We start from the raw sequence: 25571 nt of genomic DNA on the forward strand, positions 1-25571 counted from the left end.
ATTTACGCAGTCTGTGGAGTCCGCTGCTGGTTGTAACCCATCTGCGCACTCGTGGGTGTGATTTAGCCCCAGCAGCCAATACCTGAGTGGTGTAAACTTCACGGTGTGTGTGTGCATACATGAGAAAGACAGAGAGAGAGAGTGTGTGTGAAGGTAAAATCTATCACTCTCTGCATGATAATGAATTCCCTTCTTCATGGTGTGGTAGGTGAGCACAGTTGGATCACTTAGATTTATTCTCCGAACTCCCCCTCTGATGTTTTATTCCAGAAAGCACAACATAGGAACGTTTTTCCCACCATCACAGAGCTGTCAGGCTGAGGCAACTTTACGTGTTAAACAAACAGTAAGCTCCATATAAAAATCACTATAGCATGTATGTAATGATGCCAATTGCATACGAATGCTTGTGGCACACTTAGAGTATTGGTATGGGATCATGCTGACAATCACAGCGTGGCATAGTGAGCCCCTGACACTTGTATAAATTATCCACCCTCTCCTGCACTGCCCTGAGCTCTGGGTGTACAGCAGAGAGGACATTAATATGGGTATCACAGGAACTGCTGCTGCCTGCAAGCACTTCATCTTAAAGGCAAATGTTAAGACCAATGTTTCATCGGGTACGACCAAATCAATATTGACATGGTAAACACACTTACAAGGCTCATGTAAAGTACAATCCATTACCTGAAACGTGAGCCACTGTGAGATATTTATTCTAAAATGATCCTGTGTTTAATGCAAATTAATTTAGACTGCAGGTACTTAGTTGATTGTATTATTCAACGTCTGTCACGACTGCTGTCCCAGGTGTTTTTCTCACATTTAGACTGATGGCCAATGGTTTGACTAGACTAATTAGCCTAATCTTTTGCTAGACCTCTTTTCCTCTCATATGCTATTTACTTGGTAGGCTACTTCGTTGTTCCAGACACTGGTGGCAACAATGCCAAACCAAGTGTAAATCCACTTTGATGTCACCCGTTGGTTTGTGGACTGGAGGTTGGCCTTATAGCTTTCGCCATCTTGGTTTTTTTTTGGAGCCAGAAGTGATCATATTAAGGCAAGAGGGTGGAGCTGGGGAGAACAGACAAAGACAGGGAGTAGAAAGTAAAACCTGACACGTGATAATTTTGAGAATTCTATAAAATAAAACAGAAATGTACTCACCAAAAATCCAAATTTTGACAGTTAAAACGTGGATGTACACTAAGTGGAGATTCATGAATCACTGAATTAAGTTACACCACACAAACTAGTTCTCAGATTAGCTCCTACTGAATACTGACACCAACTAACTGCAAGTTAGCTCAACTAACGAAACAAACCTTAATTATACATGAGTTGTTTTATTAAAGAGTAAAAGATGTAATATATTGGCCACAGACTCTTATAGCCTATGACAACACATCGCTGTATCTTAGACTCACACATTACACTAGTATGAATTTATTTGAACCAAACAGTTTGAAAAAGTGACAGCCCTAAACTGGAGGGAACCACTCCATCATTTTCAAAAACACTGATAGGAAGGAACATCTGCGCCAAAAATGTTTAAAATGTTGCGTCCTGAAGCAGATGGACTGCTCAGGAGGTAATACAAGCTACACAAAATATATGGATGCAGCAAGTCTGGTTCTTCATCTGCTCCTTTTGCCCTTCGACAAGGCAACTGTAGATCAATACTAACCTTATCCGCTGTCTGACAACAAGCAATTACACATGTACATTAGGAATACACCTGACTGTCATTTTGATACAATCAGATGAGACACACACTGCAGTGAGCTTGAGAGGACTTGAGAGCAGCCATAACTGAAGTTGTTCATCCTCAGAGGGAAACATATAAATCAAATTAATTATGTGGCTGATGCGGCGACTCGTCTCAGGTCTCCTGTCTCTGGGATTCTTCATTATGCAGCGAAAACAGATTAAAGGGAAATCTACATAACAAAACAAGCAGCTGTGCGACCTGTGTGAATTACAACATCACAAACACAAAAGCTGCTGATTCATTATTTGGGCTGCTTAAAGGCTCAGAGAGAGTTGTTGCGAGAGCTGAAAAGCAAGACATGACGGAGGACCAGTCTGCAGCATTTTGATTATTCAGAAGAAATAGTCTCGGATTTCATTTGTAACTTAATCACTGGATCGTTTTTAACACTGGGTGTAAGAAACGACAATGACTGAAGGGGCTTTACATGCATTTCCTTTGATGAATTACAAGCACCTTTAGGAATTTAAGTGAGCACGAGGAAGTCTCAGTGCACCTTATTATAAAAGTGTCAGTCTCATACTAATCTATCACTTTTCCTATTTTGTACTGCAATTTGCTTTGAGCAAAACTCTTTATAAAATCATTAATTATGTCACACTTGCACACCTCGTAGGTCTTTCAAATGATGCATGTCAAATCAAAACTTCATCATTAAGCCGCACGCTCGGAAAGAAAATTCTGAAATCTGTTTGGATTTAAGTCTTGAGCTAACAAGCCATCCAACGTGACAGACAGCAAGCAAATAACAGTTGATGAATCTATTCATCTCTCACTCATTCCAACCACAAAGCTACCCTGATATGTTCCTCCATCTGGTTTACCCTCACATCCCATCATCCCTCTCCTCAGTCCTGTATTTATCTCTCATTCTACACTGAGCTTTAGGGGTCCTTCAGCGCAAGAGAGGAGTCCAATTCAGCTTTACAAGTTGGGATTACACTTTCAGCCTCGAGCGGATGAGCGTCGTGCCCGACAGAGTTTTCTGAAAGGTTGTTAAATGTGTGATTTGGGGAAGATGAGGGCGAGAGAGGAGATGGTCACAGGCATAAAGAAAGAGGGTCGTACAGTAAGAGAGGGGGGAAGTGATTCAAGGCTGAATGGCAAATTGGATGATAAGAGTCTAATAGAGGGGAACCAGTAGGACGTGGAGAGCAGAGAGAACAGAGACTGCTGTATCAGAGGAAACAACTGCTGATCAGCCAGTTTCACTCTGGACCACCAGGACATACTGCAGTGGTTTTTCAGCATCGGGGGAGCCATATTCTTGAAACTTGAGCAGACTGGAGAAACTTACTAAAGTCTGGTATAACTTTAAGAAGAGCCTAGTAAGTATTTCAGCAGAGTGGGGGTGGCTATAGAAGGAGCAGGTTGAAGGAAGTATACAGTACACTCAGTCTAAATTAATGCAAGCAATGCTATAGGGTCTGTAGCCTCCACACTGCAGTTTATATATCTTGTGCCAGTGAGTCAGAGCTTGTGGATTGCTTTATGGTTCAATACTGAGCTAAAACAGAGTTTCTAGCGATGGAAGCTGGTGAAATAATTGAACGAAAAGGTTCAAAATTGCACACAGAGGCCAAGGCAACACTAGTCTCACATAGCCAGACCTATTTCCCCAGTGCTGTGTCAGCAAAGGTCTGACTGCACCAATACTCATTCTGGTAGAGAGGGAAAATGCCCTGGCTTGTTTGCAAACTAATCTCAATCCTCTTGGGCAGCATTAAACCCAGGATGCAGAGACGGTGGTGTCGCAAAATAGTGTCGACGAAAGAAAAGGTAAGAGCTGCTACCTTGTTTAGCTTCGTACTGTTAGCAACCAGATAGGTGAACATGCTATCTCCAGTATATACAGTAGGTTAGTAGCTCAAAGGTTGTTGTTGATCTTGCCTGTGGTGAAAAAAGGTTTTAAAAACAGAAACACAGAGATAGTTGAAGTGGAGAGAATGGTTAATGATGGGTAATAGTTAAGCCATATATAGACAAGTTGACAACACAAACCAGGTCACATTCCTGGGGCCTCATTTATAAAACAGACTTTGGATATTTTGATCGTAAGTACAACTTAAATAGAAAACCATGTGTGACGTGGAAATGATCTTAGATCTCAAAGCAAACTTTATTTGGTTTTCAGTTTTCTGAACAATGTGCAGCAGTGACACACTGTTTGGCACACTATTTAGTCCACTGAATAATACATGTTGCCAGCTGGCTTCAGTCTTCTCTACCATCGCTGTGATCACATCCAAAAAGGTTGATTTCCTCTTTTGGTCCATGGATTTTCCTGACTAAAGCTTCATTTGTGCTGGCAAGGGGAAATCACAAGACAGGTGCTGCCAATTTAAGTTGATTGGAGATTTATAGATCCCAGGTGCGTAAGTTACAGTTGGGATTTTTAAAACCTGCTTAAGCAATGATTTTTTAGCACCTGTTGGAAACTAACTAACTAAACTTAACACTAATTCAAGTATAAATCAAAGAAGATTTTTACAAATGAGACCCGACATGAAGGCTGTATTGCTTACTCACTCACAAGTCTTCTCAAAACTATCTGCCTTGATGCTAACTTTCCAAAATCCTGTGTCATAGTATGGTATTATAAACCACTGTGCAGTGTTTTGGCATCTGATAACCCTTCAAATTCACAGATCTGTCCCTCAAACTAAACTTCCTGGATCAAATTTTATGTATCGCCTGTACTGTACCCCCAAAACACCTCCACCATGCAGCCCCCTGCATTGTTTTAACACAGGGCTACACGTCAGAACTTCTGAAAAGGGGTTTTGCAAGACACAAACTTTGGGAACACTTGACAATAAATAGTGTGTTTGTGATTCTGCGGCTCTCACCTGCAGTTCCTGCTACAGTTGTCCTCTGTGATGCCGTCTTCGTCTTCGCCCCAAACGTCCACAGCTGAGAAAATCAGAGCCACCAGTACGGCAAAGCAGCACACCAAGGCGAAGATCACGATGCACTTCTGCTGAGACTGCAAGAGGGAGAAGGAGAACATTGATTTCCGCTGTGTGTTTTCTACTCTTCAACACTTCTGTAAAAACAAGGCCAGAGTGCCCCAACCTTGGCTCCCATTAGCTGGCTCCCCTGGCAGATTTAATGCACAGCTCAGCAGTTCATAACGTGATATAGAGGGGAATTTAACACAAACATGCAGAGGGGTCTAGGTATGACCTCAAGTGCTCAGGCTTTCATATAAGAACATGAGACGGAAAGGTGAGAAGAAAGGAAAGAGAGAAGAAAGAGAGCAGGAACAAAAGAGAGAGAGATGTAAGATAATGTAAGAGAAAATAAAGTGATTAACAGAAACAAACTACAAAAATGGCTTATTTCTATCCACTAACACTGGATATTTGAGTAGGAGGTAAAGGTTGCCATGATATATCAGGGCAGTGAGGAGGTGAAGGAGACTCATTCACAGCTGTTACTCATCCTCCAACTCTCTTCAGTCCATCTGCTTCCTGGCCCACAAGATGACTTACTATTTATCAGACCTTTTTGTTTTGTAACCAAGAGTAAATATTAAGCGGATATTCGCTTGTTATTGAGAAAAAAAAAGTTAAAGTACCTCAGAGGATTTCAAAAAATGTTTTTTGTTTTTTAAAAAATCATCCAAAACACTGACAAAGAGGAAGAGCTTGTGTAGATAATTATATAAAACTACATTAAAATCTTACTCTAAACCTCTCTAAAACACTATTACTACACTTGTTTATTGGATATTTAATCAATGCTGATCCATCGAAAAAAACATAAAGTGCATTCATTAATTTATTTATTGTATATCTGGTCAATATTACAGCAGCTGTTTATAGGTAAATGTTAGTATAATTATGCTTTTGTTAACAAAATTAGTCAGATGTAAAAGTCGCTGTACAGGCAAAATTCTGTGGCCTGCAGCGTCAGTGAAGAAATATCAAAACTGATTTCAGAATTGCTTCTGTGTCAGCACATATCTCCACATAAAATGTGGTTTGGGTTCATGTATTGGTGACCAATTATATGGAAGAAAACACAACATTGGTAACTCATCAGTCAAACAACCCCTGTGGGTATAAAAATTACTCTCCAATATCCATTATTCTTGACAGGAGGTGGGTTCCTACTACTACAGCCATTTCCTGGGGGATTTGTGGACCTTTGGAGGACACACTTGACAAAGATTAAATGAAAATATCACAACTGTAGGTCACAGCAGATAAATCAAACAATGGTTTTTGCCCTTTACAGCAGTTTTAATTCCTCCAACTGTAAAATATATTAACTTCAGAAGCTGCAGCATCTGAAGATTTACCAGATCAGGAAAACCTCCTTTATGTCTGGGAAATGTTTGACGAAAGAATAATTATTTTGCATGTCCTTCCCTCATTACGACAACACTGTAACACCTGTGCCGGAGCAGGTTAATTTCATCTCACCTTCATGTCATTGAGCACTGTCTAACCTGCAGCGTCAGCTCAGGTCATTTACATGTCTGTGGTGTTGAGAAGGCTCAGTGAGAGGGATTTAATTTCCTGTTTCACACAAGCTTGAAAACTGAGAATTGAAAAGACCTTTTTCAACAACCTTCTGTATTCTGGAAATGACCTCAATCACAGTAATTTCTACCGCTATAAGGGTCTCTCTATGAAAGGAATGAAAACAAAATAAATAACTGACTTTGTGAAATCACAGTAGTTCTTTCTTCATAGTTGAACAACCACAATTGTGGATGAAAATGTATCTGACACACCTCAGGCAGAAATGTTCAAGAACGGGTAATGTATTAAAGTTTTAGTTATGTTAAGTTTCAAACATGTCAAACCTAACCTAAACAAAGATTGATTATGCTGTAGGTGCTACAAGCAGATATCATACAGAAAACAGATTAAATATGTTGCCATTTAATGCTCTTTTGGTGGTACAGCCTTCGCTCACAGAGCTCAAATTCTCTGGAATAACCTACGTTAACATTTTCAAATCCAGACTGAAAACACATCTGTTTTCTGTCCATATCGACCTCTCCTGACTTCACCTGCTGGGATCTCAAATCACTGACTGACTCTGGATCGATGTCACCTTGTTTTTAAATTACTCCGTCAACCATGTCGTCTCATTGACGCCTTTCCCTGTGTATTTGTGTGTATGAGTGCTTATGAATGTGCGTGCCTTTTTACATGTAATATTGTATTTAGCTGTTTTTACTGATTTGTGCAGAGACTCTCTGGGTGATGTCCACTTAAATAAACTGAAAAAAAGATCTATTAAACACCTCTGTGCTGAACTGGGACCTGTGTATTGATTACTACTTGATACTGTTTTCATTATCATACTATAGGATACAGTAGTGTAAAGATATAAGCTTTCACACTGTTTAGGTCACAAACTCTAAGCAGCGTATCATTATCTATTACTATCATATAATTATGTAGTATATATTTCATTATATTATTTTTTTTAATCAAATCTGGATTGAAAGTCAACAACACAGAACAGTAAGTGTATCTCCTGCAGCCTCAGGGTGTCCTCGATCATGCTTTCAATATAGTGGGATGCTGATGAACCAGTTACTGGGAAACGCCCCAACTATTTGTAAAACAATAAAAATGTTATCCTGATGCCTTTAAAACCCTCCAGAAGAGCCAAAACTAATTATCCTTGAACGCAGCAGATCATTAGCGCAGTCAGCTAAACTCCACTCATTATCCTCAGAGACAAATCTCATATCATAGACGATCGACCCTCGTGACACAAAGCCATGGCTATTTTATTGTGCTTATTGTAGCTTAGCACATTCATGCCCATAGGTTCACATGGGAGAATTAAATTAATCTACCAGACAGTCAATGAAAAGGCCCCAGTGGACTGAAGAGACACTGTCAGTGATGTTTAGCTTCACACTCTCATCCCTGCACAACCATCTGTCTGAGCTGATGTCTGACATGGGAACAGTGTTTTCTATTTCCTGCTTGGTGGAATATTATACCAATTTCCGATGTGTAGCCACAGTCTGCTCAACCAACTCGTTCACTCTCAATCCACCGTGTCTCATATTGATGCAAAAGCGATCTGAAAGGTTGACAGCTCCATGAAGGTTAGAGGAATGACCTCCTGACCATAAGGCAACTGGCTCACATCTGCTGACCTGACTAGAAAAATGTAGGTGATGGAAAAAAGAAATATTCATCTCTACCTCTGAACATCTGCTGTGAAAGTACCCCCGGCTCTTAGCTTGAAAAAGCTTGCTCAGCAAACACTCACAGGATAAATGGAGGTTAAATCCAATCTGTCACTCATCTGCCGGAAATAAACTGGATGCACTGCGATAAAAGCAAGCATGGAGGAAGGTCTACCTGCAGGAGACTCAAGCACTCCCTGCTTCTCATATTTCCAACCAGCTGCTGCATTCACATGTGGTCAGATGTGCATCAGAGCAGATACATGAAGAGGCCAGAGTCGAAGAGAGCAGTAGGTACTGTGTTACCTGACACTGGAGAACTGCTCGCGATCAATAAGCCTTCAATACAGGAAGTAATCTGCCTCAGAGTAACTATTAAAACCCCTGGAAACTCCCACTTAATGTTTTGCATTAAATTTGGGTGAATTGATCCTTTAACAATGCATTTCCCAGGTAGCTGATGGTAAAACACTGCTGCCTATCCTTCCCAAACTGACCACTGACACAGCCAGTCAATATCATGAATAAGGCAATAACTCTAAACATCTGAATCTCACTTGTGTAGCCTCCGGGTCTGAAAGGGGAAGCTGATGTGGTGGTGTCTAACCTCTTGGAATATTATACCTCTCGTGCCTACGTCATGCAAGCCTGGTATTATTGACTTACTCAGACTGTGTTTATTTTATCGTTTCTCCTTGGTTTTTGTTCTTCTACTGTGGTTGAGTAGGCTACGTAATTAAATCATTTAGATATTTGTCAGTTTAGTGTGTTTATCGTTAATATTTCTGACTTTGTTGTGCTGGGCGACCAGGTCACGGCCATGACGAGCTAGTTGGAAACTGGGGATTGGAGGAGCAATTTGTTCCTCAAAGGGTGAGCGTGAGGCATTGTAGGGTCCGGTCCTCAATCCAACTGATAGCTGATGACTTATTTCCACCCTCTTGTCCAAATATGGTCACTTCTGGCTCAAATAAACCAAGATGGCGATGGCCAAAATGCCAAACTCGGAGCAGTAGTCCACAAACAACCCAGTGGCTGTATGTTTATTTCTTTTATAGAATATCTGTTTTTATGTGACATAACTTTCACGAGACACTTTGGCTGTTTACAGTTAATTACACTGACATATGCTAGAAAATTCCAATCTTCTCCCAGAAGCAGATAGTTCTGAGTGACTTGCAAAAAACAGAGTCATAAATAACATGATTGAGAGAGATTGCTTGCCGGCTGTTTAAAAAAGCTCCCAGAGAGGCCATCTAAAAAAGGGCTGTGCACGGTGAATGGCACAGCGCCAGACTCGCTCACACCAACGCGCGCACACACACACACACACACACACACACACACACACACACACACACAGACACACACACACACACACACACAGACAGAGGTGAAGGCCAGGCCAGAGAGGGTGGATGTTTATATCATCAGATCAGAGGCAGAACTTTTAAACTGTCTGCCCTTCTCTCTGCAACTCTCTGCCAAACCTCTTGTTTTAATTCTGCCCTTTGACATCCTTCGAAAGATCGGCACATTTTACTCATCTGAAAGTGAGATGTTAAACTTCTCCTTGACAGAGTTTGAGCACAAACAGTATCACGATTGTCTAAATTAGGTTCATTTTTGCTTACATCCCAGTTTGTTCTTTGTTGCTGTGTCACCGTGCAGCAACAACAGATGCAAAACAAAACCGCTGAAGCAAAACAGAAGGACACGAAAAATATTGCAGTGAGTTGTCTGAGATGGTTCGTGAACAGGGTGCAGAAGTCACATGGCCCCTGTGGCTCTGGAAGCGCATTTAAAGAAGTTGTAAGTGTGCCTACAGAGAAAGCAGAATGAGTTTCTGCACAGTGCAGCCTGATTAAAGTGTCAGGGGTCCAATTATCCTCTTACGAGTGTTTCCTCTGTCAAGGCATAGTGAGAACAAGGAGCCGTGCTGCTCAGAGGGAAAGAGACGCTCACACCACAGAAACATCATAACAGAAGTCTGGAAGAACTATGATCAACATATCCTGGGCCAATTTGTCTTATGAGCGCTTGGAGCGCTGCAGATGTTGTCTGGATGGTAGGAGGACGGGCAGAGTATGAGATCACCACAAGCCTGGTGGGAGGATGAACAGACTGTCTGGTTTTTAGCGCAGCTAGTTTCCACCAGTGCACACAAATGTTTGTAGAGAGAAGAAGACAGAAAAAGACAGGGAATAGAGAAGAGGTAGTTGAGGCTTTTGTCATTATAATGGATGTAGCATGACACTGATTGGGTCAGGAGTGACTGATAATTAAACGCTGAGCCAATACTGCTGAGGAGAATGAATAGCTATATTTTTAAACCAACATTAAGCTAGTGCTCTTTCCCCACATTTTCAGACTGGATAATCAAACCTTGAAGCTGATGTTGCACCACATACTTTTTTAAAACTGATGTGATTTCAAACTTTACGCATAAAACACATTAGGTAGTCCATGTAGAATGTAGGACGAGATGCCAAGAGGCTGAATACAAAGGTGATGTGGAGTCCTCACGTAAATGTGACTGCAAATTTGATTAGGTGATCGATGTTTCACGCTGACGTCACATGATTACACCTTAGTGAGCTCTACACACACATTAAGATTGAGAAATGGAGTTCAGAAATAGCTAATAAATCAACCTTTGAGTTGGGATGCACAGACCATCGTGTTAAGGACGCTGGAGATTTTGTCCAGAAGATCAAGGACTTGAAAAGACGAGTATGTGAACACCTGCCTTGACTACACTTATTTAATGCACGAAGGGACTTTTAATAAACCACGGAGTCACCTTTTTTCTCCTCTGCCAGTGACCTGTACAAGAAACATCTTGAGCTGAACGCCCTGACAGTTTTACCATGAAACAAGAGATAAATGAACAATTAACACAGGGGCACGGCGATTAGAACTTGGAAAATAGATCATTTCATTGTGTCTTAAGTTCAACCAAGCGTTATACAAGGAAAAGTTTCAGTTGGGATTAGTTTTAATAAATATTTAAAACCAGTAACTGACTTGAAGAGTGTCAAGGAGAGTTCAGACAGAGAGGCAAAACGAAGCAGAGGTAAACAGAGAAAAGAAGAAAATAGTGCCAAAGAAAAGGCCGTCTCACAGCGAGGTAAAGGGGTGAAAACATTCTAAATGTCGCGTACACTGAAACTAATACTAATTATTTTAGGTGGGCCTGGTTTTAGGTGGGAAAACATTCAAACAACCAACTCCTGTGTATGCAGATCACTCGTCTCTTTGCTATCTGCTCACTTGAGATGTTGAGTGCATATTAGCAAATCTCTGCTTGGCACTGTTACCTTCTCATCCCTCTCACAGTGTCACAGTCTCCCCCTCTTTGCTGCACCCATCTGAGGTTTAATCACATTTGTGATGAGCAAAGTGTCCTGAGAGAAGAAACACACGTTGTCCTGTTTTTGGCTCATCCTGCAGGCAAAAGCAGATGGCTCACAGAGCTGCTGGAAACCTGCCAACAACTAATCATGCTTATGGTAACAGTATGGACACTGTACATCTGTAGGTGTATTAGTTCTCACGCATTGGACACACACCTGAGGATTATAGCAACAATAACAATGAACGGTGTTTCGACCTTTCCTGAACTTGTTGATGAAAACAACTGTTGATAAAGTGTTGATGAGTTACGTGGTGTGAGGTTGTCGTGGAAACTGAAATATCAGTTTTTGTCTGGTGCAGGTGAGAGTTGGCAATCAAATACCAGATCACACAATATTCAAACCCTCACTGGATTCTTATAGCTTGCAAGCAATAGCCATCACCAAGATTTATACACCATGAATGAAGAAAGGCAATCTCTCTTCATCTATTATAGTGCTTTAAGATGACGCACACGTATTCATTGTAGCAGCAGGAAGCACATGATTTCACTCAGATTTTTGCACAGGTTTCGCTCCGTTAAACTTCTGTGTTTTGCAGGAAGCCAGCTGTTAGTTTATGTTGGACGTTAGCTACTGTTGCTCTCTGTTTTCGGAGCGGAGAGAGGCACTGAGACGAGCCACTCGAGATCATGCGTAAAGTCACACCCTTTGGACTGTCCCAGGAAAACTACCCCTGAGTCCTTCACAAAGAGATCCACAGTCCAGCAGCATTAAACAACTTAAACAAACCGTCCACAGGCTGGTGCAGGCAACTGAGAGAGACGGGGAAGGTCTAATTTTTCACAACACGTTACAATCCGCTCACATATGGTCAAAAAAACAAGTGATTAATATGCTTATCAAATTGCTCCAAAGTGTTACACAGAGGCCCTTTAAGGTCTCATTTTTGACCTTTCAAAATAAGGTCAAAAATTCTCTTCTCTTAGGACGCATTGTTCTCATTATATCTTTCATCCAGCAGCTGCGTCGACTCCTTAAACTTCCCACATATCTCGTTATTATGCAAAGATACATTATTAACTCTCTCAAACACAGTGACGCAGTGGGGAACCTCAACCTCCCCTCCAGGCTAAACTCTGTTAAGGTGAGCTTACCCCTCACAATAACTTAAAAATTGAAAATATTATAACATTAGACACATCTATGTGTATGTGAAACCAGCGCAGCTACATTCTACGAATGGGTGGATTGAAAGAAAACAGTTTGAACTCGACTGTCTCAGATAATGTTGCCGAATTGGGCAAGTTAAATATGTGCACTGCTTAATTATTATTCCACAGTCAGATTTAATTCCAAACAATTAGCAGTGCAGTGAAGATTAGCATTTCAATATAATTGGCTGAGCATGAGCGTGTGTGTGTGTGTGTGTGTGTGTGTGTGTGTGTGTGTGTGTGTGTGTGTGTTTTCAGTGAGTGCAGCTGAGCAGGAAGTGCAGCAGCCTTATACTGTATGTACGTGAGCCTCAGGTGATGATAAAAGTTGAAAGAAAATCCACCCTGAAGAACTAATCCTGTGGACACTGAGTCAAACGTGAATGATTTTCCGTTGCAATAAGATATTTCTAACACAACCACAATCATCTTTTGTTGGAGAAAACCTTTCATCTGTCCAAAACACCAGCTGTAGATGTCAGTCCATCAAGTATCAGAGAACAATGGCTTATTCATAGGCTCTTCTTTTCCCCCCACTGTTCACCAGTCGCACATTTATTGAACAAAAAGCAGCACGACACTAAGCTCTCTACCAAAAGTAAATCTATACAGAACTCAATGCAATAAAGCTACTCGGCATCTCCCAGTTGTGCTGCAGTCTTACAAACAAACAAATAATAAACAAAGCAATACCGGCAACCGCAGTTAGAAGATAAATGCTCTTCCGTAGCATTTTTAGATGATGCAAGGGAAAATATCTGCCATAGGTTTTGACTGATAGTTTCATCATCAGATTTCTCATACTGATATCCATCCAACCACAACACTAGACAGATGTATCGTACAGGAACAGACCCCGTCACATTCTTTCATGTATTTTGTAACATACAGTAGAGTTACAGTGGTTATTATTTCCATGCAACTGGTTATTTACAGTATGTTGTTTTGTTCATTGTGACAGAGAGCGGCAGTCACGGTTAGCAGCTAGATGTGTGTTTGTGAAAAGGACTCATTGGATCTGCATTTTAAGGTGTCCATACTGCTGCTGATCTTGACCAGCTGCACACTCTTTCCTCCACACTAGGAAAGCACTTTTATGGTTATTCATCTGAAAGTGTCATCATTCTATGCGACACGTCTTCTCTTCTTCACAGCAGGGTTCTGGGGGAGCGGCGGAGGAAGAAGATGTTGAAACACATTCCACATTCGTACATTACAGCTGTGTGGCACAACTGCAGTCTTTGCTTCTGCGGTGAGGTTTACCATCATCTAATTTATCACAGTCAAGCAGCACTCATATGATAAATGAATGTAAGACTAAGCCAAGTGAATATGGATACAATAAGCACTGCAGCAAAGCGGACAAATGCGGAACATTTTAATCTTTTTCAGCTTTGGTTGTTGGCTGGCTTTCAAATGATATTACCTTCTAAAATTGACATGATTGCATACATTGCAGTGTGGAAAGGAAGCTGACATATTTTTTGTTTAACGCTCAAGTATGTGTAATGTTTTTAGCAAAAGAGACCCAAATGCAGGACATGAATAAATATCATTTTCCAAACTATCATAGAATAAAATAACAGCCATAATAACCAACCTAGGTTGGAATAAGACATTGTTATACTAATATGTTGCAGACAGATAATCAGTAGCTGTATGTGTGTGTTGTGGTTTTGTACAGTAGCTTTTGAATGCCAGAGATGCAGAACGAGTGACAGTAAAAATGCAATATCACCAGCTCGCCAAACAACTGCTGAGGAGGCAAGTTGCGTGTGTGTGTCTTGATGCTTGGAGCAAAATGCCGGGAACGTAGCTGATTTCCAATAAACTGTCTGGTTGCTCTCTCTCTCACTTGCCATCTCCCTTTAGCTCAGCTGTGTAATGAGTTGAGCCAGATTTCATAAAGTTATGCACGTCATTATACTGTGTTTACTGCCCGAGTCGGTGTCTGTGTCCTGTCTCCTCTGTGTTTTTCTGTCTCTGTTTCTCCTCTCTCTTTCCGATGTTCTCACTTAATTCTTATCATTACAGATATCACAAATAAAAATACTGTATGCACAGAAGAAATAATGATATGTTCAGTTTGTTAAATCCCTTATAGTAGTAACTGGATTTGGATGGAGGTCTGGATTTATGGATCTCCTGAAGATTCTGACAATTTGGGATAACTTATTTCTGGAGGACAGTTGGGTGAGCAGATGGATATCACTCTCATCAGAGCATGGAGACCTGAGCCAAACCTGGCGAGCCCCATCGGGACCCAACGATCCGGGTTGGATTCCAACAAAAATTTAGAAATGATGTTCAGGTTGGGTTCAGTCACATCAATTGAAATGATATAGATATATACTGTATATATTTTTTAATACCTTTTCACAGTCATCTACATTGTACATGTTTATAATCAAGGTAAACACGCAAGATGTAGTCATGGTAACAAAGCATGAGGGCAACATGAACTCTCAGCTTACATTAACTGCATCAGGCTCGAGTCGGGTTTGGATGTAGAAAACAGTCTGTCAAGTTCGGGTCAGGCTCGGTTACTACTCTCTTGGACTTGGTTGGATTAGTAACTCTTATATCTGTAAATATTACAGCCAGCAGAGTGTTGGTTAGCTTAGCATAAAGACTGGAAACAAAACACGTTTGGTACAAAGGTCAACCTTGGACGAATCTGTGGTTTGCAGAAATGTTAACTGCTAACATTATATCTTGGTGACTGGGCTGCTAAAGCACACTAATTAACGCCTTATATTTTTGTTGAGTACATAGAAAAAAAAAAACCGAAGTGTAAAAACCTGGCATTTAACAGGTGGTCATAGGCCAGACTATTTCTTGGTATTTCTCAAAATGTCAAACTAATTCATTCACAGTTGAATGTTGAAGTGAAATAGGAAGTGTGTTCAGATGCTGCAAGTTTAATGTCATTACTTTCGCTCCACCTGCAGAACTTGGATTCCTTGGCTGCAGTACTTCAGGTGAGAAATCCAACTTCAGGCTTCAAAGTGTCCCTTCAGACAACCATGACCGACATCACACATACTGTCTGTCCTCTTCTGATCTCTACTAAAGTGACAAAAATTGCTTCTCTAGCCTCAGGTTCTCTCAAGTCACAGCTTTTGTGAAGAGACTTTGAGAGGTTTTGATCCTTACATTGTTCCTGACACAGCTAAAAGCTCTGCTTCTTGTGATCAACCCCCTTGACCCTGTCTGGCTGTGCTATACTGTAGTTTGTTCATTGCATGAAGAGATGCTGTCCTGACACAGAGCTGCTTGATTTGATGCTTGATTCTAAGATGAATTAAAAGAGACTCACATCCATCAGGTGTCGTAAGCATCGTGACTCCTTTTTACAATCTGTGATTAGGCTGACACGAACATTTCCCTCCAGGCTGTGAGGAGAGGATTGTTAATCAGAGCTGAAATGAAGGATGTCAAAGGGATCTTTAAAGATATTAAGTATGCTACTTTGATTGTTAAGCATTCAGTGTAGAAATGGTCAAAATGTTTACTACACAAATAAAAGGACATAGTGGTTTATAATGAAGAACATGTTGGTCACTCTGCTTGTGAAAGGCTGACTGTGCATGCAGGTGATGGACGTAGAAACCAACCCACTCTGACAGGAGAGTGGCAGCTGGAATGGACTTTGAAACTGGAATGATGTTGGTGGTACAATAGGAAATACATCTGTGGGTTTCTGTGTGCATATGGCCACACTTATATTCAGTGGAAAACACGTGTTGAAAGGTTATAAGGGTGTAAGACAGAAAGTGTGAGTTATGTGAATTGTAAATACTGACTTCATTTGTTTGGGTCACAGATAATCTTGTGAATTTGAGTTTAGATGTGAGACAAGGATATGGATATTTGCTGGAAGTATTATCCATTAGCTGGAGGCATATCTCCAGACAGAACACAAGGCCAAATTTAGAGGCCAAGCGACTGGAAGGTCAATTTATAGATGAGATTAGATGTGAATTTGCTCCGGGCAGTGAACAAATTTTGCAAACTTGAGCAAAATATTCACGCTTATACTGGGACTTTATGAAATCTGTGTACAGAGAGGAAAAGACAACTGTGTCAGGCTGGAAGGACAACACAGACATGTCAATCTGCGTACAAATGACACAAATTTACACTGTCAACTTGTATCCGATTCTGTGTGCAGGTGATGCGCCAGTCCTTCTGTGAAGAGCACATCCATAGTCAGATGACCTTCATAGTCATCAAAAAAAATAAACACAACAATTTGCTTAGGTTTATGGAACAAAACCACTTCGAACAAAACAAGTGCGTAGGTGGAAAACAGCCTATTCAAACAGCAAAATGCATAAAACTACATAAACTTGTATAATTTCCAAGTTTATGGCTATAAAGAGTAATCTAAATCATATATTACTGGATTTGAAATCGTTTTGGCTACATGGCGCATCAATCATCTGGAGGCTGATATGTAAGTGACTCAAGAGAGAAAAGAAAGAGGAGAGAGTGGGTCATTGGTCTACACAATCACACATTGGCTGTTGTAGGCCCTATGGTGGGCTTAGAAGCTCCTACCTGCTCAAATGAGCTGTCAATCAAGCAGCTGCATTCTCAGGAACTAGCTGATGTAGATAAAATAATGGCATCTGCTGTGAAAAGTCCTTTTATAGATAAATGTATGAAAAGCATCCATAATCACTGTTATTTTGCCACCATTTAATCCTGGAATACTGTTTTTTGGACTAAATATGTTACTAATATGGATCTAGTGGACATTCGGGAATAAGAGAAGACAGTTTTTGTTGGAGTTTGATGCACTACTAAAACTAAAAAACTCCCAGACACTTTATTGGTGTGTTGGCAGAATTTCATTGTTGTTTGTTGTTTATTGTACCTTGCTGACGTGGTTTTATCTTTAAATTATTTGCATGAATAGAATCACGAGAATCTTAGCTTTTTAAACGATATTAAACGGGAAAAACAGAGAAGCAAAGTAATTTACCTGGTTCCCTCTCTCTCAGAAATGACACTGTGCTGCTCCGTTCTTGCTGTCACAGCTTGTCACCTTTGTGTCACTGCCTCCTCCTGCCTTATGGAGAGTGACATCGAGTGCTCCTCTCCAGAGAGACAGTGTGCTCTTAGTTCATCTCACTGACTGTCTGTTCGGGTCTCCTGAGTGAACCCAGGGCTCCAAGTGCTCTGCCAGCCGGATGAGCAGCCAAACAGATCTGCGCTTACTCAAGCACAATCACGGCAGCTCTATAAGAATGTCACTTAATAATCATAATAGCGCTCGCATTCACAGAGAGAGAGAGTGCTTTGTTGATGAAGATTCTCCGAGGCTCAGGTCAGGGGATTTCTGGTAAGATAAATTCACCTGTCAATGCTGTGCAAAGTTCAGAGTTTTGGATGGTGAACAAGTGATGATAAAGCCTCTTGGATGAGTCAGAGAAGTCCTCAAGACTACAAAGCTAGTAGAGATGACTGTTAAATTACAGAATGCAGTAACTGGTTGGCTGAGGGCCCTTTTTCCATCTCTGGTTAATTTGAAAAAGTAGTGATCATCCCTGCTTGACGCCACTGGTCAAATAAAAGAAAGAAATGGATGACCAGATTCTTGGCATTTGGTCTGAAATGGCTGGAAGCCCAGGCCTACACGTCTTTGAAGATTTTCCACCATCAGTCTGTTTGACAGCTCTGTCAAGTGTTTTGCATTCGTGGATCTTTGGTGTTGATGACTGTGAAACAGGAACTGTTACTAGAAACCCCTGCAGCCTTAATTCATTTAAGTGTAGGTCATAAATATATAACTTACTTGTATACATAACAATGTCTCCAGTGTAATTTTATGAAATCCTAATGTTGACAAGAGAAGTGACAGCTGCTGTACTCAGCCCATTTAATGTCACATCCAGCGAGCCTGTTTTTAAAACTGAACCGACAGTTTGTTTCACTTCATTCATTCAGCCTGACATTGTGTTGTTGGACGAAGCCAAATTCTGTTTTGGGGAGGTGAATGTAGTTGTTCTGTTTTGACTTGACTAATGAGTAGAAGTAACATATCCATCCCAACAACGTCATTAGAATTAGTTTGATATTTGAGGGAAATCCAGCCAGGCGCTAGACAAGAAAATAAATCTCACTGTCCTGTCACAAGCCAGTAGACTGTTAGCTTAGCATAGCTTTACCTAATGAAAGGAAGCTAGCCCAGTTGTTTCTACCTCACGGTACAACAACAATCAACCAAAAAGTGAGTTTTAGAGATAATGGTAAGATTTTGTTAACAACAGAGCCAGATTAGCTGTTTTCCCCAATTTTCAGTCTTTGTGCTAAGCTAAGCTTAGTGAGGTACTGAGTCTCCAGAACAGCGTGGGCTTTTGCTGGGGGGTTGGATGCTATTTTCCTGTATGAGTTTCCCTCATTTGGTGTGATGATGGTAGTGTATGCAGCATGCTGTCTGACATCGGTCCAAAATCTGTTCAACTAGGTTGAGATCTTGGGATTGTTAATTAGCTTTGTGTGGAAGCATCTGCGTTTGTTATGTAAGTTTTTCCAGTTATATGTCACATGTTCCTTCATTATGCCTTTATTATTGCTCTGCTTTGCTTTATGTTAATTACACACTGTCATGGTATTTTGATGGTTTTGATCTTGCAAGCTCAGATGTGATTAAATAACATTGTAATGCATTAAGGGTCCAGATGGCCTTCTGCTTACAAGGCGTAAAAATGGATGATGGGTTTTTCTTTATGAACAAGGATTCCTTTTTTTCCCTGTAGCTTTTGTTTGGGAGATTTTCTTTGCATCCTTTCATGGTCAAATCCACTTGTTTATAATAGATGTGATGTGAACAATCTTCAAAAACCAAACTTACTTCTTTATTCATTTTTCTCCACTTAATCAGTCTCCTCTACACAGCCATGTGTAGTAAAATCTTTTCTTCTGAACAGACAAAGTACCCGGCTTGATGCCAACTCCTCTCTTTTTTTAATTTCAGTCTGAATCCACACACCATCATCGGAGCGAATCAATAGAGCAGGAACATCATCCATCTTTAAGACAAGCAGTAACAGGAATGAGAGTGTGATCTGGAATACTGAAGAGGAAGAACTGTAAGACATTTAAATTTTATACCCTTCAGCTAAAACAACAGGGTCACAAGAGCATTTCACAACACTGCTCTCAACTGTAATCTCTTTTCAAGCGCGTCAGATGCAATTCCTGCAGACAATTCCTTCTCTTCTAATTCTGTGACAAAATAGTCCCATCCTCTCTTCAATTCTCTCTACAAATGTGATTGTTTCCCAGATGGTATGCGTAGAGGGAGTTCTCGGCTGGTACTCGGAGTATCCGGTACAAATAATGTAGGCTACTTACAAGTATGAGTGTCATCTGAGTACAATGTGTCTATATCCGTATTCACATTAAAGGAAAATCCTCATTGGGTAGCTGACTGAAGTTTAGTCACTCAAGTTTATGAAACAACAAATGTTCTGTTTATGGTTCTTTTACTCTCGTGATCAAAAACATTGATCTGAAGCTCAATTCTAAGGCTGTTTTGTAAATAATGGTCAAAAGTTTTAGTTTAATTGACTTCCCTTTTTTATCTTGAGAGGTTATCGTCATTAGCATGTACTTGACACACCTGTGTTTCATTTTTTCATTAACCATTGTGTATTTAATGACATTTCAGGTTTGTATCCGATATTAAACTATCCTTTTAGCTCTATTTTGGTCTCAACCAACTCCCAAGGGAAGCACTTGGCTGCTAAATGCTCCACTACCTGCCTGTTGTGTTGTGGTGTGGTGCTGTGCAGGCAGCGCAGAGCAGACAGCGAAACAATGAGCTGAAACTCGCTGAGGCTGCTGCCTTCTGGGAAATGCATAGTCGGGCGATAATTCTCTGTTGGGTCGCCCCTATATGAGCAGCTTCTTTCACAGTATGTATTCACATCCATTGTTAATATAAAGCTATTGATTGGAGCAGCTTTAGATTAATAAGTAAGCCAGAAAGTGGTAATTGTGCAATTTTTTAAAAAGCAATTAGGGAAGAATTTCTAATCAGGCAACAACATGCAGCTCTTTTATTTATTTTGTTTTTATATACTGATTCTGCAGGTGTCCACAGAAAAGAAATCAGCTACGCTCTTATCTGATTTCTTGGTGCTGACACCTGATATATTTCATGCTGTATACATTTGTTTTGTGTCCCTAGATTGAATTTGATTATCCGATTAGATCATTTTAATGTCTTGTTCTTATCAATTGTGAATTATCTTTATTTATATGACAAATGACTTTGGTATTAATCTGTTTTGTCCATATGTTCGTGTACCGCTCAGTCTTATAAATGAAGTTGTTCTAAACTGAATTGCTTCTGTGTGAATGAAAGACTCTATTCCTTCCTCCGTAGGAGCTGAAGGCAAAGTCATCCATCACTTCTCAAGGCAGTCTGGGGACGAGCGAGTTGGAGCTTTAGCGAGACCCGGCAGCTCCCATTGCTCTCAGATTTACTCCGACAGTCATGCACCCTCACACCTACACTCTGTAAAAAAAAAACCTCATCAATTCCTTCCAGCTGGAAACTGTCTCTCAATCTGTTCATTCTATCTCTCTATCTGCACCCTTCATCCCTGGATCTATTCCCCAATCTCTGCTCAAGGCTCGGTGGCACTGAAGGTTAGCACATTGGATTGTCACGAGAACCGCCGAAATTATCAGTCATCCAGTTTAATCTACTATGTCATGTTTTCACTAGGGAGGCTGGGATACAGAAGCTGTGCAGAAAACACTCTCTAGCAATGAAATCTGTAATTTATGATTTCAATTGCAACACACTGGTCGCACAATGTATCCTGGCTGTCAGTCAGTTTGGACCAGAGAGTAATTGATGTCTGAAGGACCGAGGGGAACGACAACAGGGACTGTGACTGATGCACCTTTGTATCCAGAGAACACTAGAACTGATTGGTTTCTGTGATCTAGTGAGAATGCATCTACTGCCTCTGGGTGGATGTGGATACTTGTATGTCCGAGCCAATCAGGACTGATTGATGGTTGCACAACGCTGTGATAAGTGATATAGAAGCTCAGTGATGGCCTACTTACAGCTTACATTTATCTTTGAGTATGTTGAATAATAACTGAAATTATTTGGATGTTTTTTTAAGCAAGGACTTCAGCCGTGAGAGGAAAAGTTTAAGACAGCATTTCCTGCATTTTAAGGCACGACTAAGACAGCCAGCCACCGATGCATCATCCTTTGAAGGCCACTCAGGTGAGGCATTGCAGGCTGTCCCTCCCTCACTGTAGCTTTTGGTCGACCTTTTCCCTGACCTTTTCAATAACTGACTTAATAGAGAAAGGTCACTGTCCACCTCTGAAGAGAAACGCCAGTGCTGGCCTTGAAGCCGACCTGCAAAGAATGATGTACACACTGCATGCTGCAAGTGCTGTTGTGTGTGAGACAGGAAAACAGACAGAGGTCGGAGAGAAAGAAAGGTGAGATATCATGAGAGTGATTCATGAAGAAGGATCAGAGCGTGACAAGATGATGAATTTAAGGTCACATCACAGAGAAAAACTAGAACAGCCAAGATTTTGAAAAAACCTTAAAAGGCATGTAGTGTTTTTCACAAGTTAAAACCAGCACCACAGAAGACCTCTACAATCACCAAAATTTCTAGGTGGACGCCGGATTTATGAATGGTGAATTTTGAATGAAAGTGCATTCACAGTAAATTTTACCTTTGACAGTTTGGATATAAAATGTCATTAATTATCATTCTATCCGATAAGACACTGAGTAAAATGTTGTCATAATTGGCGCATGAATTCTGCCTGTTTTGTGAGGTCAGAGTGACCTTTGACCACCGAAATCGGTTCATCCTTGAGTCCAAGTGGACATTTGTGTGTCGACAAGGTCGACTGTGAGAGCAGCTTATTAAGACCCATATTCATATTTGTTGTTAGGCAGCGACTTCTAGGTGACGTAGTAATTATTAAGGCAAAGGAGGCAGTCAGGTGAAGTAGTGTAAATTGCGACAAAGTCCATATTGGGAGGAGGTCAGGGATGGATAATTGGGTCAAACAAGCACAGGACTTTATATACGATGTTTTCCTAAACATAACCAAAGCGTGCGCATACAATGATCCTGCATGCCTCTCACTGGTATGTGCAAAGGTCATGCTTCTGTGGGAACGATGATATATATGTTGTTAAGGGAGTCACTGGTAATCAACCCAATAAGTCGTTTAAGTATAAGGATGTGTTGGTTAAACTGTGGATGGCTTGTCATGAAATTTGGTTCAGATATCCATGATGTTTCTTCAGCACCACATGATGTTACATTCCAATATACCTTTACAGAGATGGTGGTATAGCCATGCAGAGACTTTTGGTTTTGTCAACAGTATTAAGAACCATTTCTTCTGTAGGAAGCAGTTCCATTAAAAAAAATGAGAAAATATTCTTTTTTTCTATTGAACCAGACGTTTAAATCTCCAAAGATGACACTTTACCCTTCTGCTACAGTATTTTTTTTGCAGAACAGACCCACTGAGTCTGAGTGACCTTTTGTTTGCCATTACAATCTGACCAAGGTTGTTGCTTCTTTCACAAGACGTCCTTGCACGTTCGTTATTACTAAACCACAGCTGACTTCTGCGCTCCAAGGATTTGAAGATGTCTGGGTGAATAGGGACCATGTGATATTTGTAATGAGGAGCACATAAGAGGAGTAGAAACCCTGAAACTCAACTTGAATCTTTTTTTTTCAGCACACATTATTGAGATTGCAGTAAATCTCAAGATATTTTCTTGTGCGTTAATAATTGATAAAGCATCATTGCTATCCCTTTTACAGCAGTTAGTGGTTGACAGCATCCCAGCCACTATCATGCACTCCATGTACTTTCTCTCAATCTCCCTCTTCATGCCCCCCTCCCCAGCCCTCCACCCCTGCACAGCTGCCATTGATCCAAGCTGGCTCTCCAAATCAATAAGTCAATTATAGTCCCATTAAAATGACATGGGAGCCCTGCTGACCATGATGAGATCTGACCCCACTGTAAATGCACCAATCTGTTGCTTCATCCCAGCCCAGTCCAAGCCTTCCTCTTGGTCCAGTCGTTAAACGGGGCCAGTTGGTTGCATAAGACACACACAACAGCACTGCATGCATAGTCTAAGCCAACGAATGTCCTTGTCAGCTCTGATACTGTAAGTATTAAGATGTATGCACAGCACAGACAGGTTTGAAAACGGTGAAAAGACTTCAAGAGATTGTTGCTTTTTTGCTGGATCAGCAATAAGAATGAAGAAAATATGTATCAGGAGTTTATCGGCTTTGCTTCTTTTATCCCTGCTGGAGTCTGTACTGTTCACAACAGAGTTCAAGCATATCCAAATAGCTCGCCCTCTATTTTATCTGTTTTTCTGTGAGTTGAAGATGTGAGGAACTGAGAGAAGTTTGACCTAAATTTGGATAGAAATCAACATTATTTGAATAAGCAACCTATTCACTAAAATAAATGTCCACAATGTACGTTTCTTCACACCACAGATATGTTATTTTGGTCATTTTGGGGAAGTGGAAATACATTTTGAACACAACATTGATTTGATTTGATTTGATTTGATACGATACGATACGATACGATACGATACGATACGATACGATACGATGCGATGCGATGCGATACGATACGATGCAACTTTATTGTCAGTTTACACTGAAATTTCATTTTACATCCTTGGACAAATATCTTTTATTCAATGGATCTTGAGATACAAGGTCGTTTCATTCATGATTTTATGTATTTGATCAATTACTAGAGGTGCAATTCTCTCAGGTGTTTGTTATGTACTGATGCAGCCTGTGACCTTGACACTTGCTGACAATGATTGCTAGTTGTTACTTTCTTTTACCTCCAACAAAGTTGCAAAGTTTACAGTTTCCCATTGGTTTTATTTTTTTTATATCTACAGCTGTTACAGCTAATTGCACAGTTATTACTATTGATTCTCCACAGAGTCAACTGTTCCCACTGCATGTGCTCCACACACACACACACACACACACACACACACACACACACACACACACACACACACACACACACACACACACACACACACACAAAACACATCTTCTTTCATAATAAGACAGCCTTTGTGAATATTAAATATGTTTAATCTGGTTTTATCTTTCCATTTCCCATTTTGTTTTGTTTTTTCAATCTACTTTCATCGATGTGCTTTGCTTTCATTTTGTTCTCTTTTCCTTGGAGAGCAATCTGTCCACAAAAACAAACTTCTACACACACACAACAAACCTTCCTCTTTACAATTATCTATACTGTCTGTGTAGAACTGACTCCGAACTACCAGTAATATATCATGATATCACTCTTACAATATGCTCCTGCTGGCGTAGCGATACGTGAGATATGTGCTTTCTGTTGACGACAGTACTCCAGCCATCACTGCGTTCTCGTCTTACTAAAATGTAGATGTTTTTGCTCACCCCTGCATCTTTCTCCACGCTTCCGACCATCCGATGGCATTTCCTGCCACACTGCTCTCCTTTCCATATCCATAATAGCAAGTGTATCCAATTGTCATCATCACGTCACTACATTCTACACTTCACTGCACATATATGTGTTGTGTGTGTGTGTCACTCTTTTATGTGTTTGTGGTAAAATCAGCAGGATGTTCAATTACACTGGCTCAGCTGGTGTGTATAGACAGAGAGGATGGTTTACTGAAAACCCATGCACCCTCACACACATACACACTCAAGTGCACACATCCTCTGTGAGCCAAAACTGTTTCATTAAAGCTCTGCCAGTAGAGCTGCTTGGGCTTGATCCCTTGACAAGCCACAGGCCTCGGCTAAATTACAACGATGGCAGGGAACAAAGGAAGACGGAGAGTGAGAGAGAGAGAGAGAGAGCAAGAGAGGGAGACTGTTATGAATCGATTCACAATAAGGGCTCAGTTCCCCGTCACTTCTTGTTTAATTCAACGGGACTTTTGATGGCCGAATGAGGGCATTATCAAG

The 25571-nt window shown here is 40.7% G+C and overlaps 1 protein-coding gene across 1 annotated transcript in view; it reads right to left on the reverse strand.

The window, feature by feature from the left end:
• LOC141009810 (inactive phospholipase D5-like) overlaps window positions 1-25571 on the reverse strand; it is a 60193-nt gene that overhangs the window by 11709 nt on the left and 22913 nt on the right. The window contains exon 2 of the mRNA XM_073482523.1: window positions 4627-4763. Within this exon, the coding sequence (XP_073338624.1) occupies window positions 4627-4763 (137 nt within the window). The remainder of the gene's footprint in view (window positions 1-4626; window positions 4764-25571) is intronic.

This window comes from Pagrus major, chromosome 15 (genome assembly GCF_040436345.1).
Source record: "Pagrus major chromosome 15, Pma_NU_1.0".
NCBI lineage: Eukaryota > Metazoa > Chordata > Actinopteri > Spariformes > Sparidae > Pagrus > Pagrus major.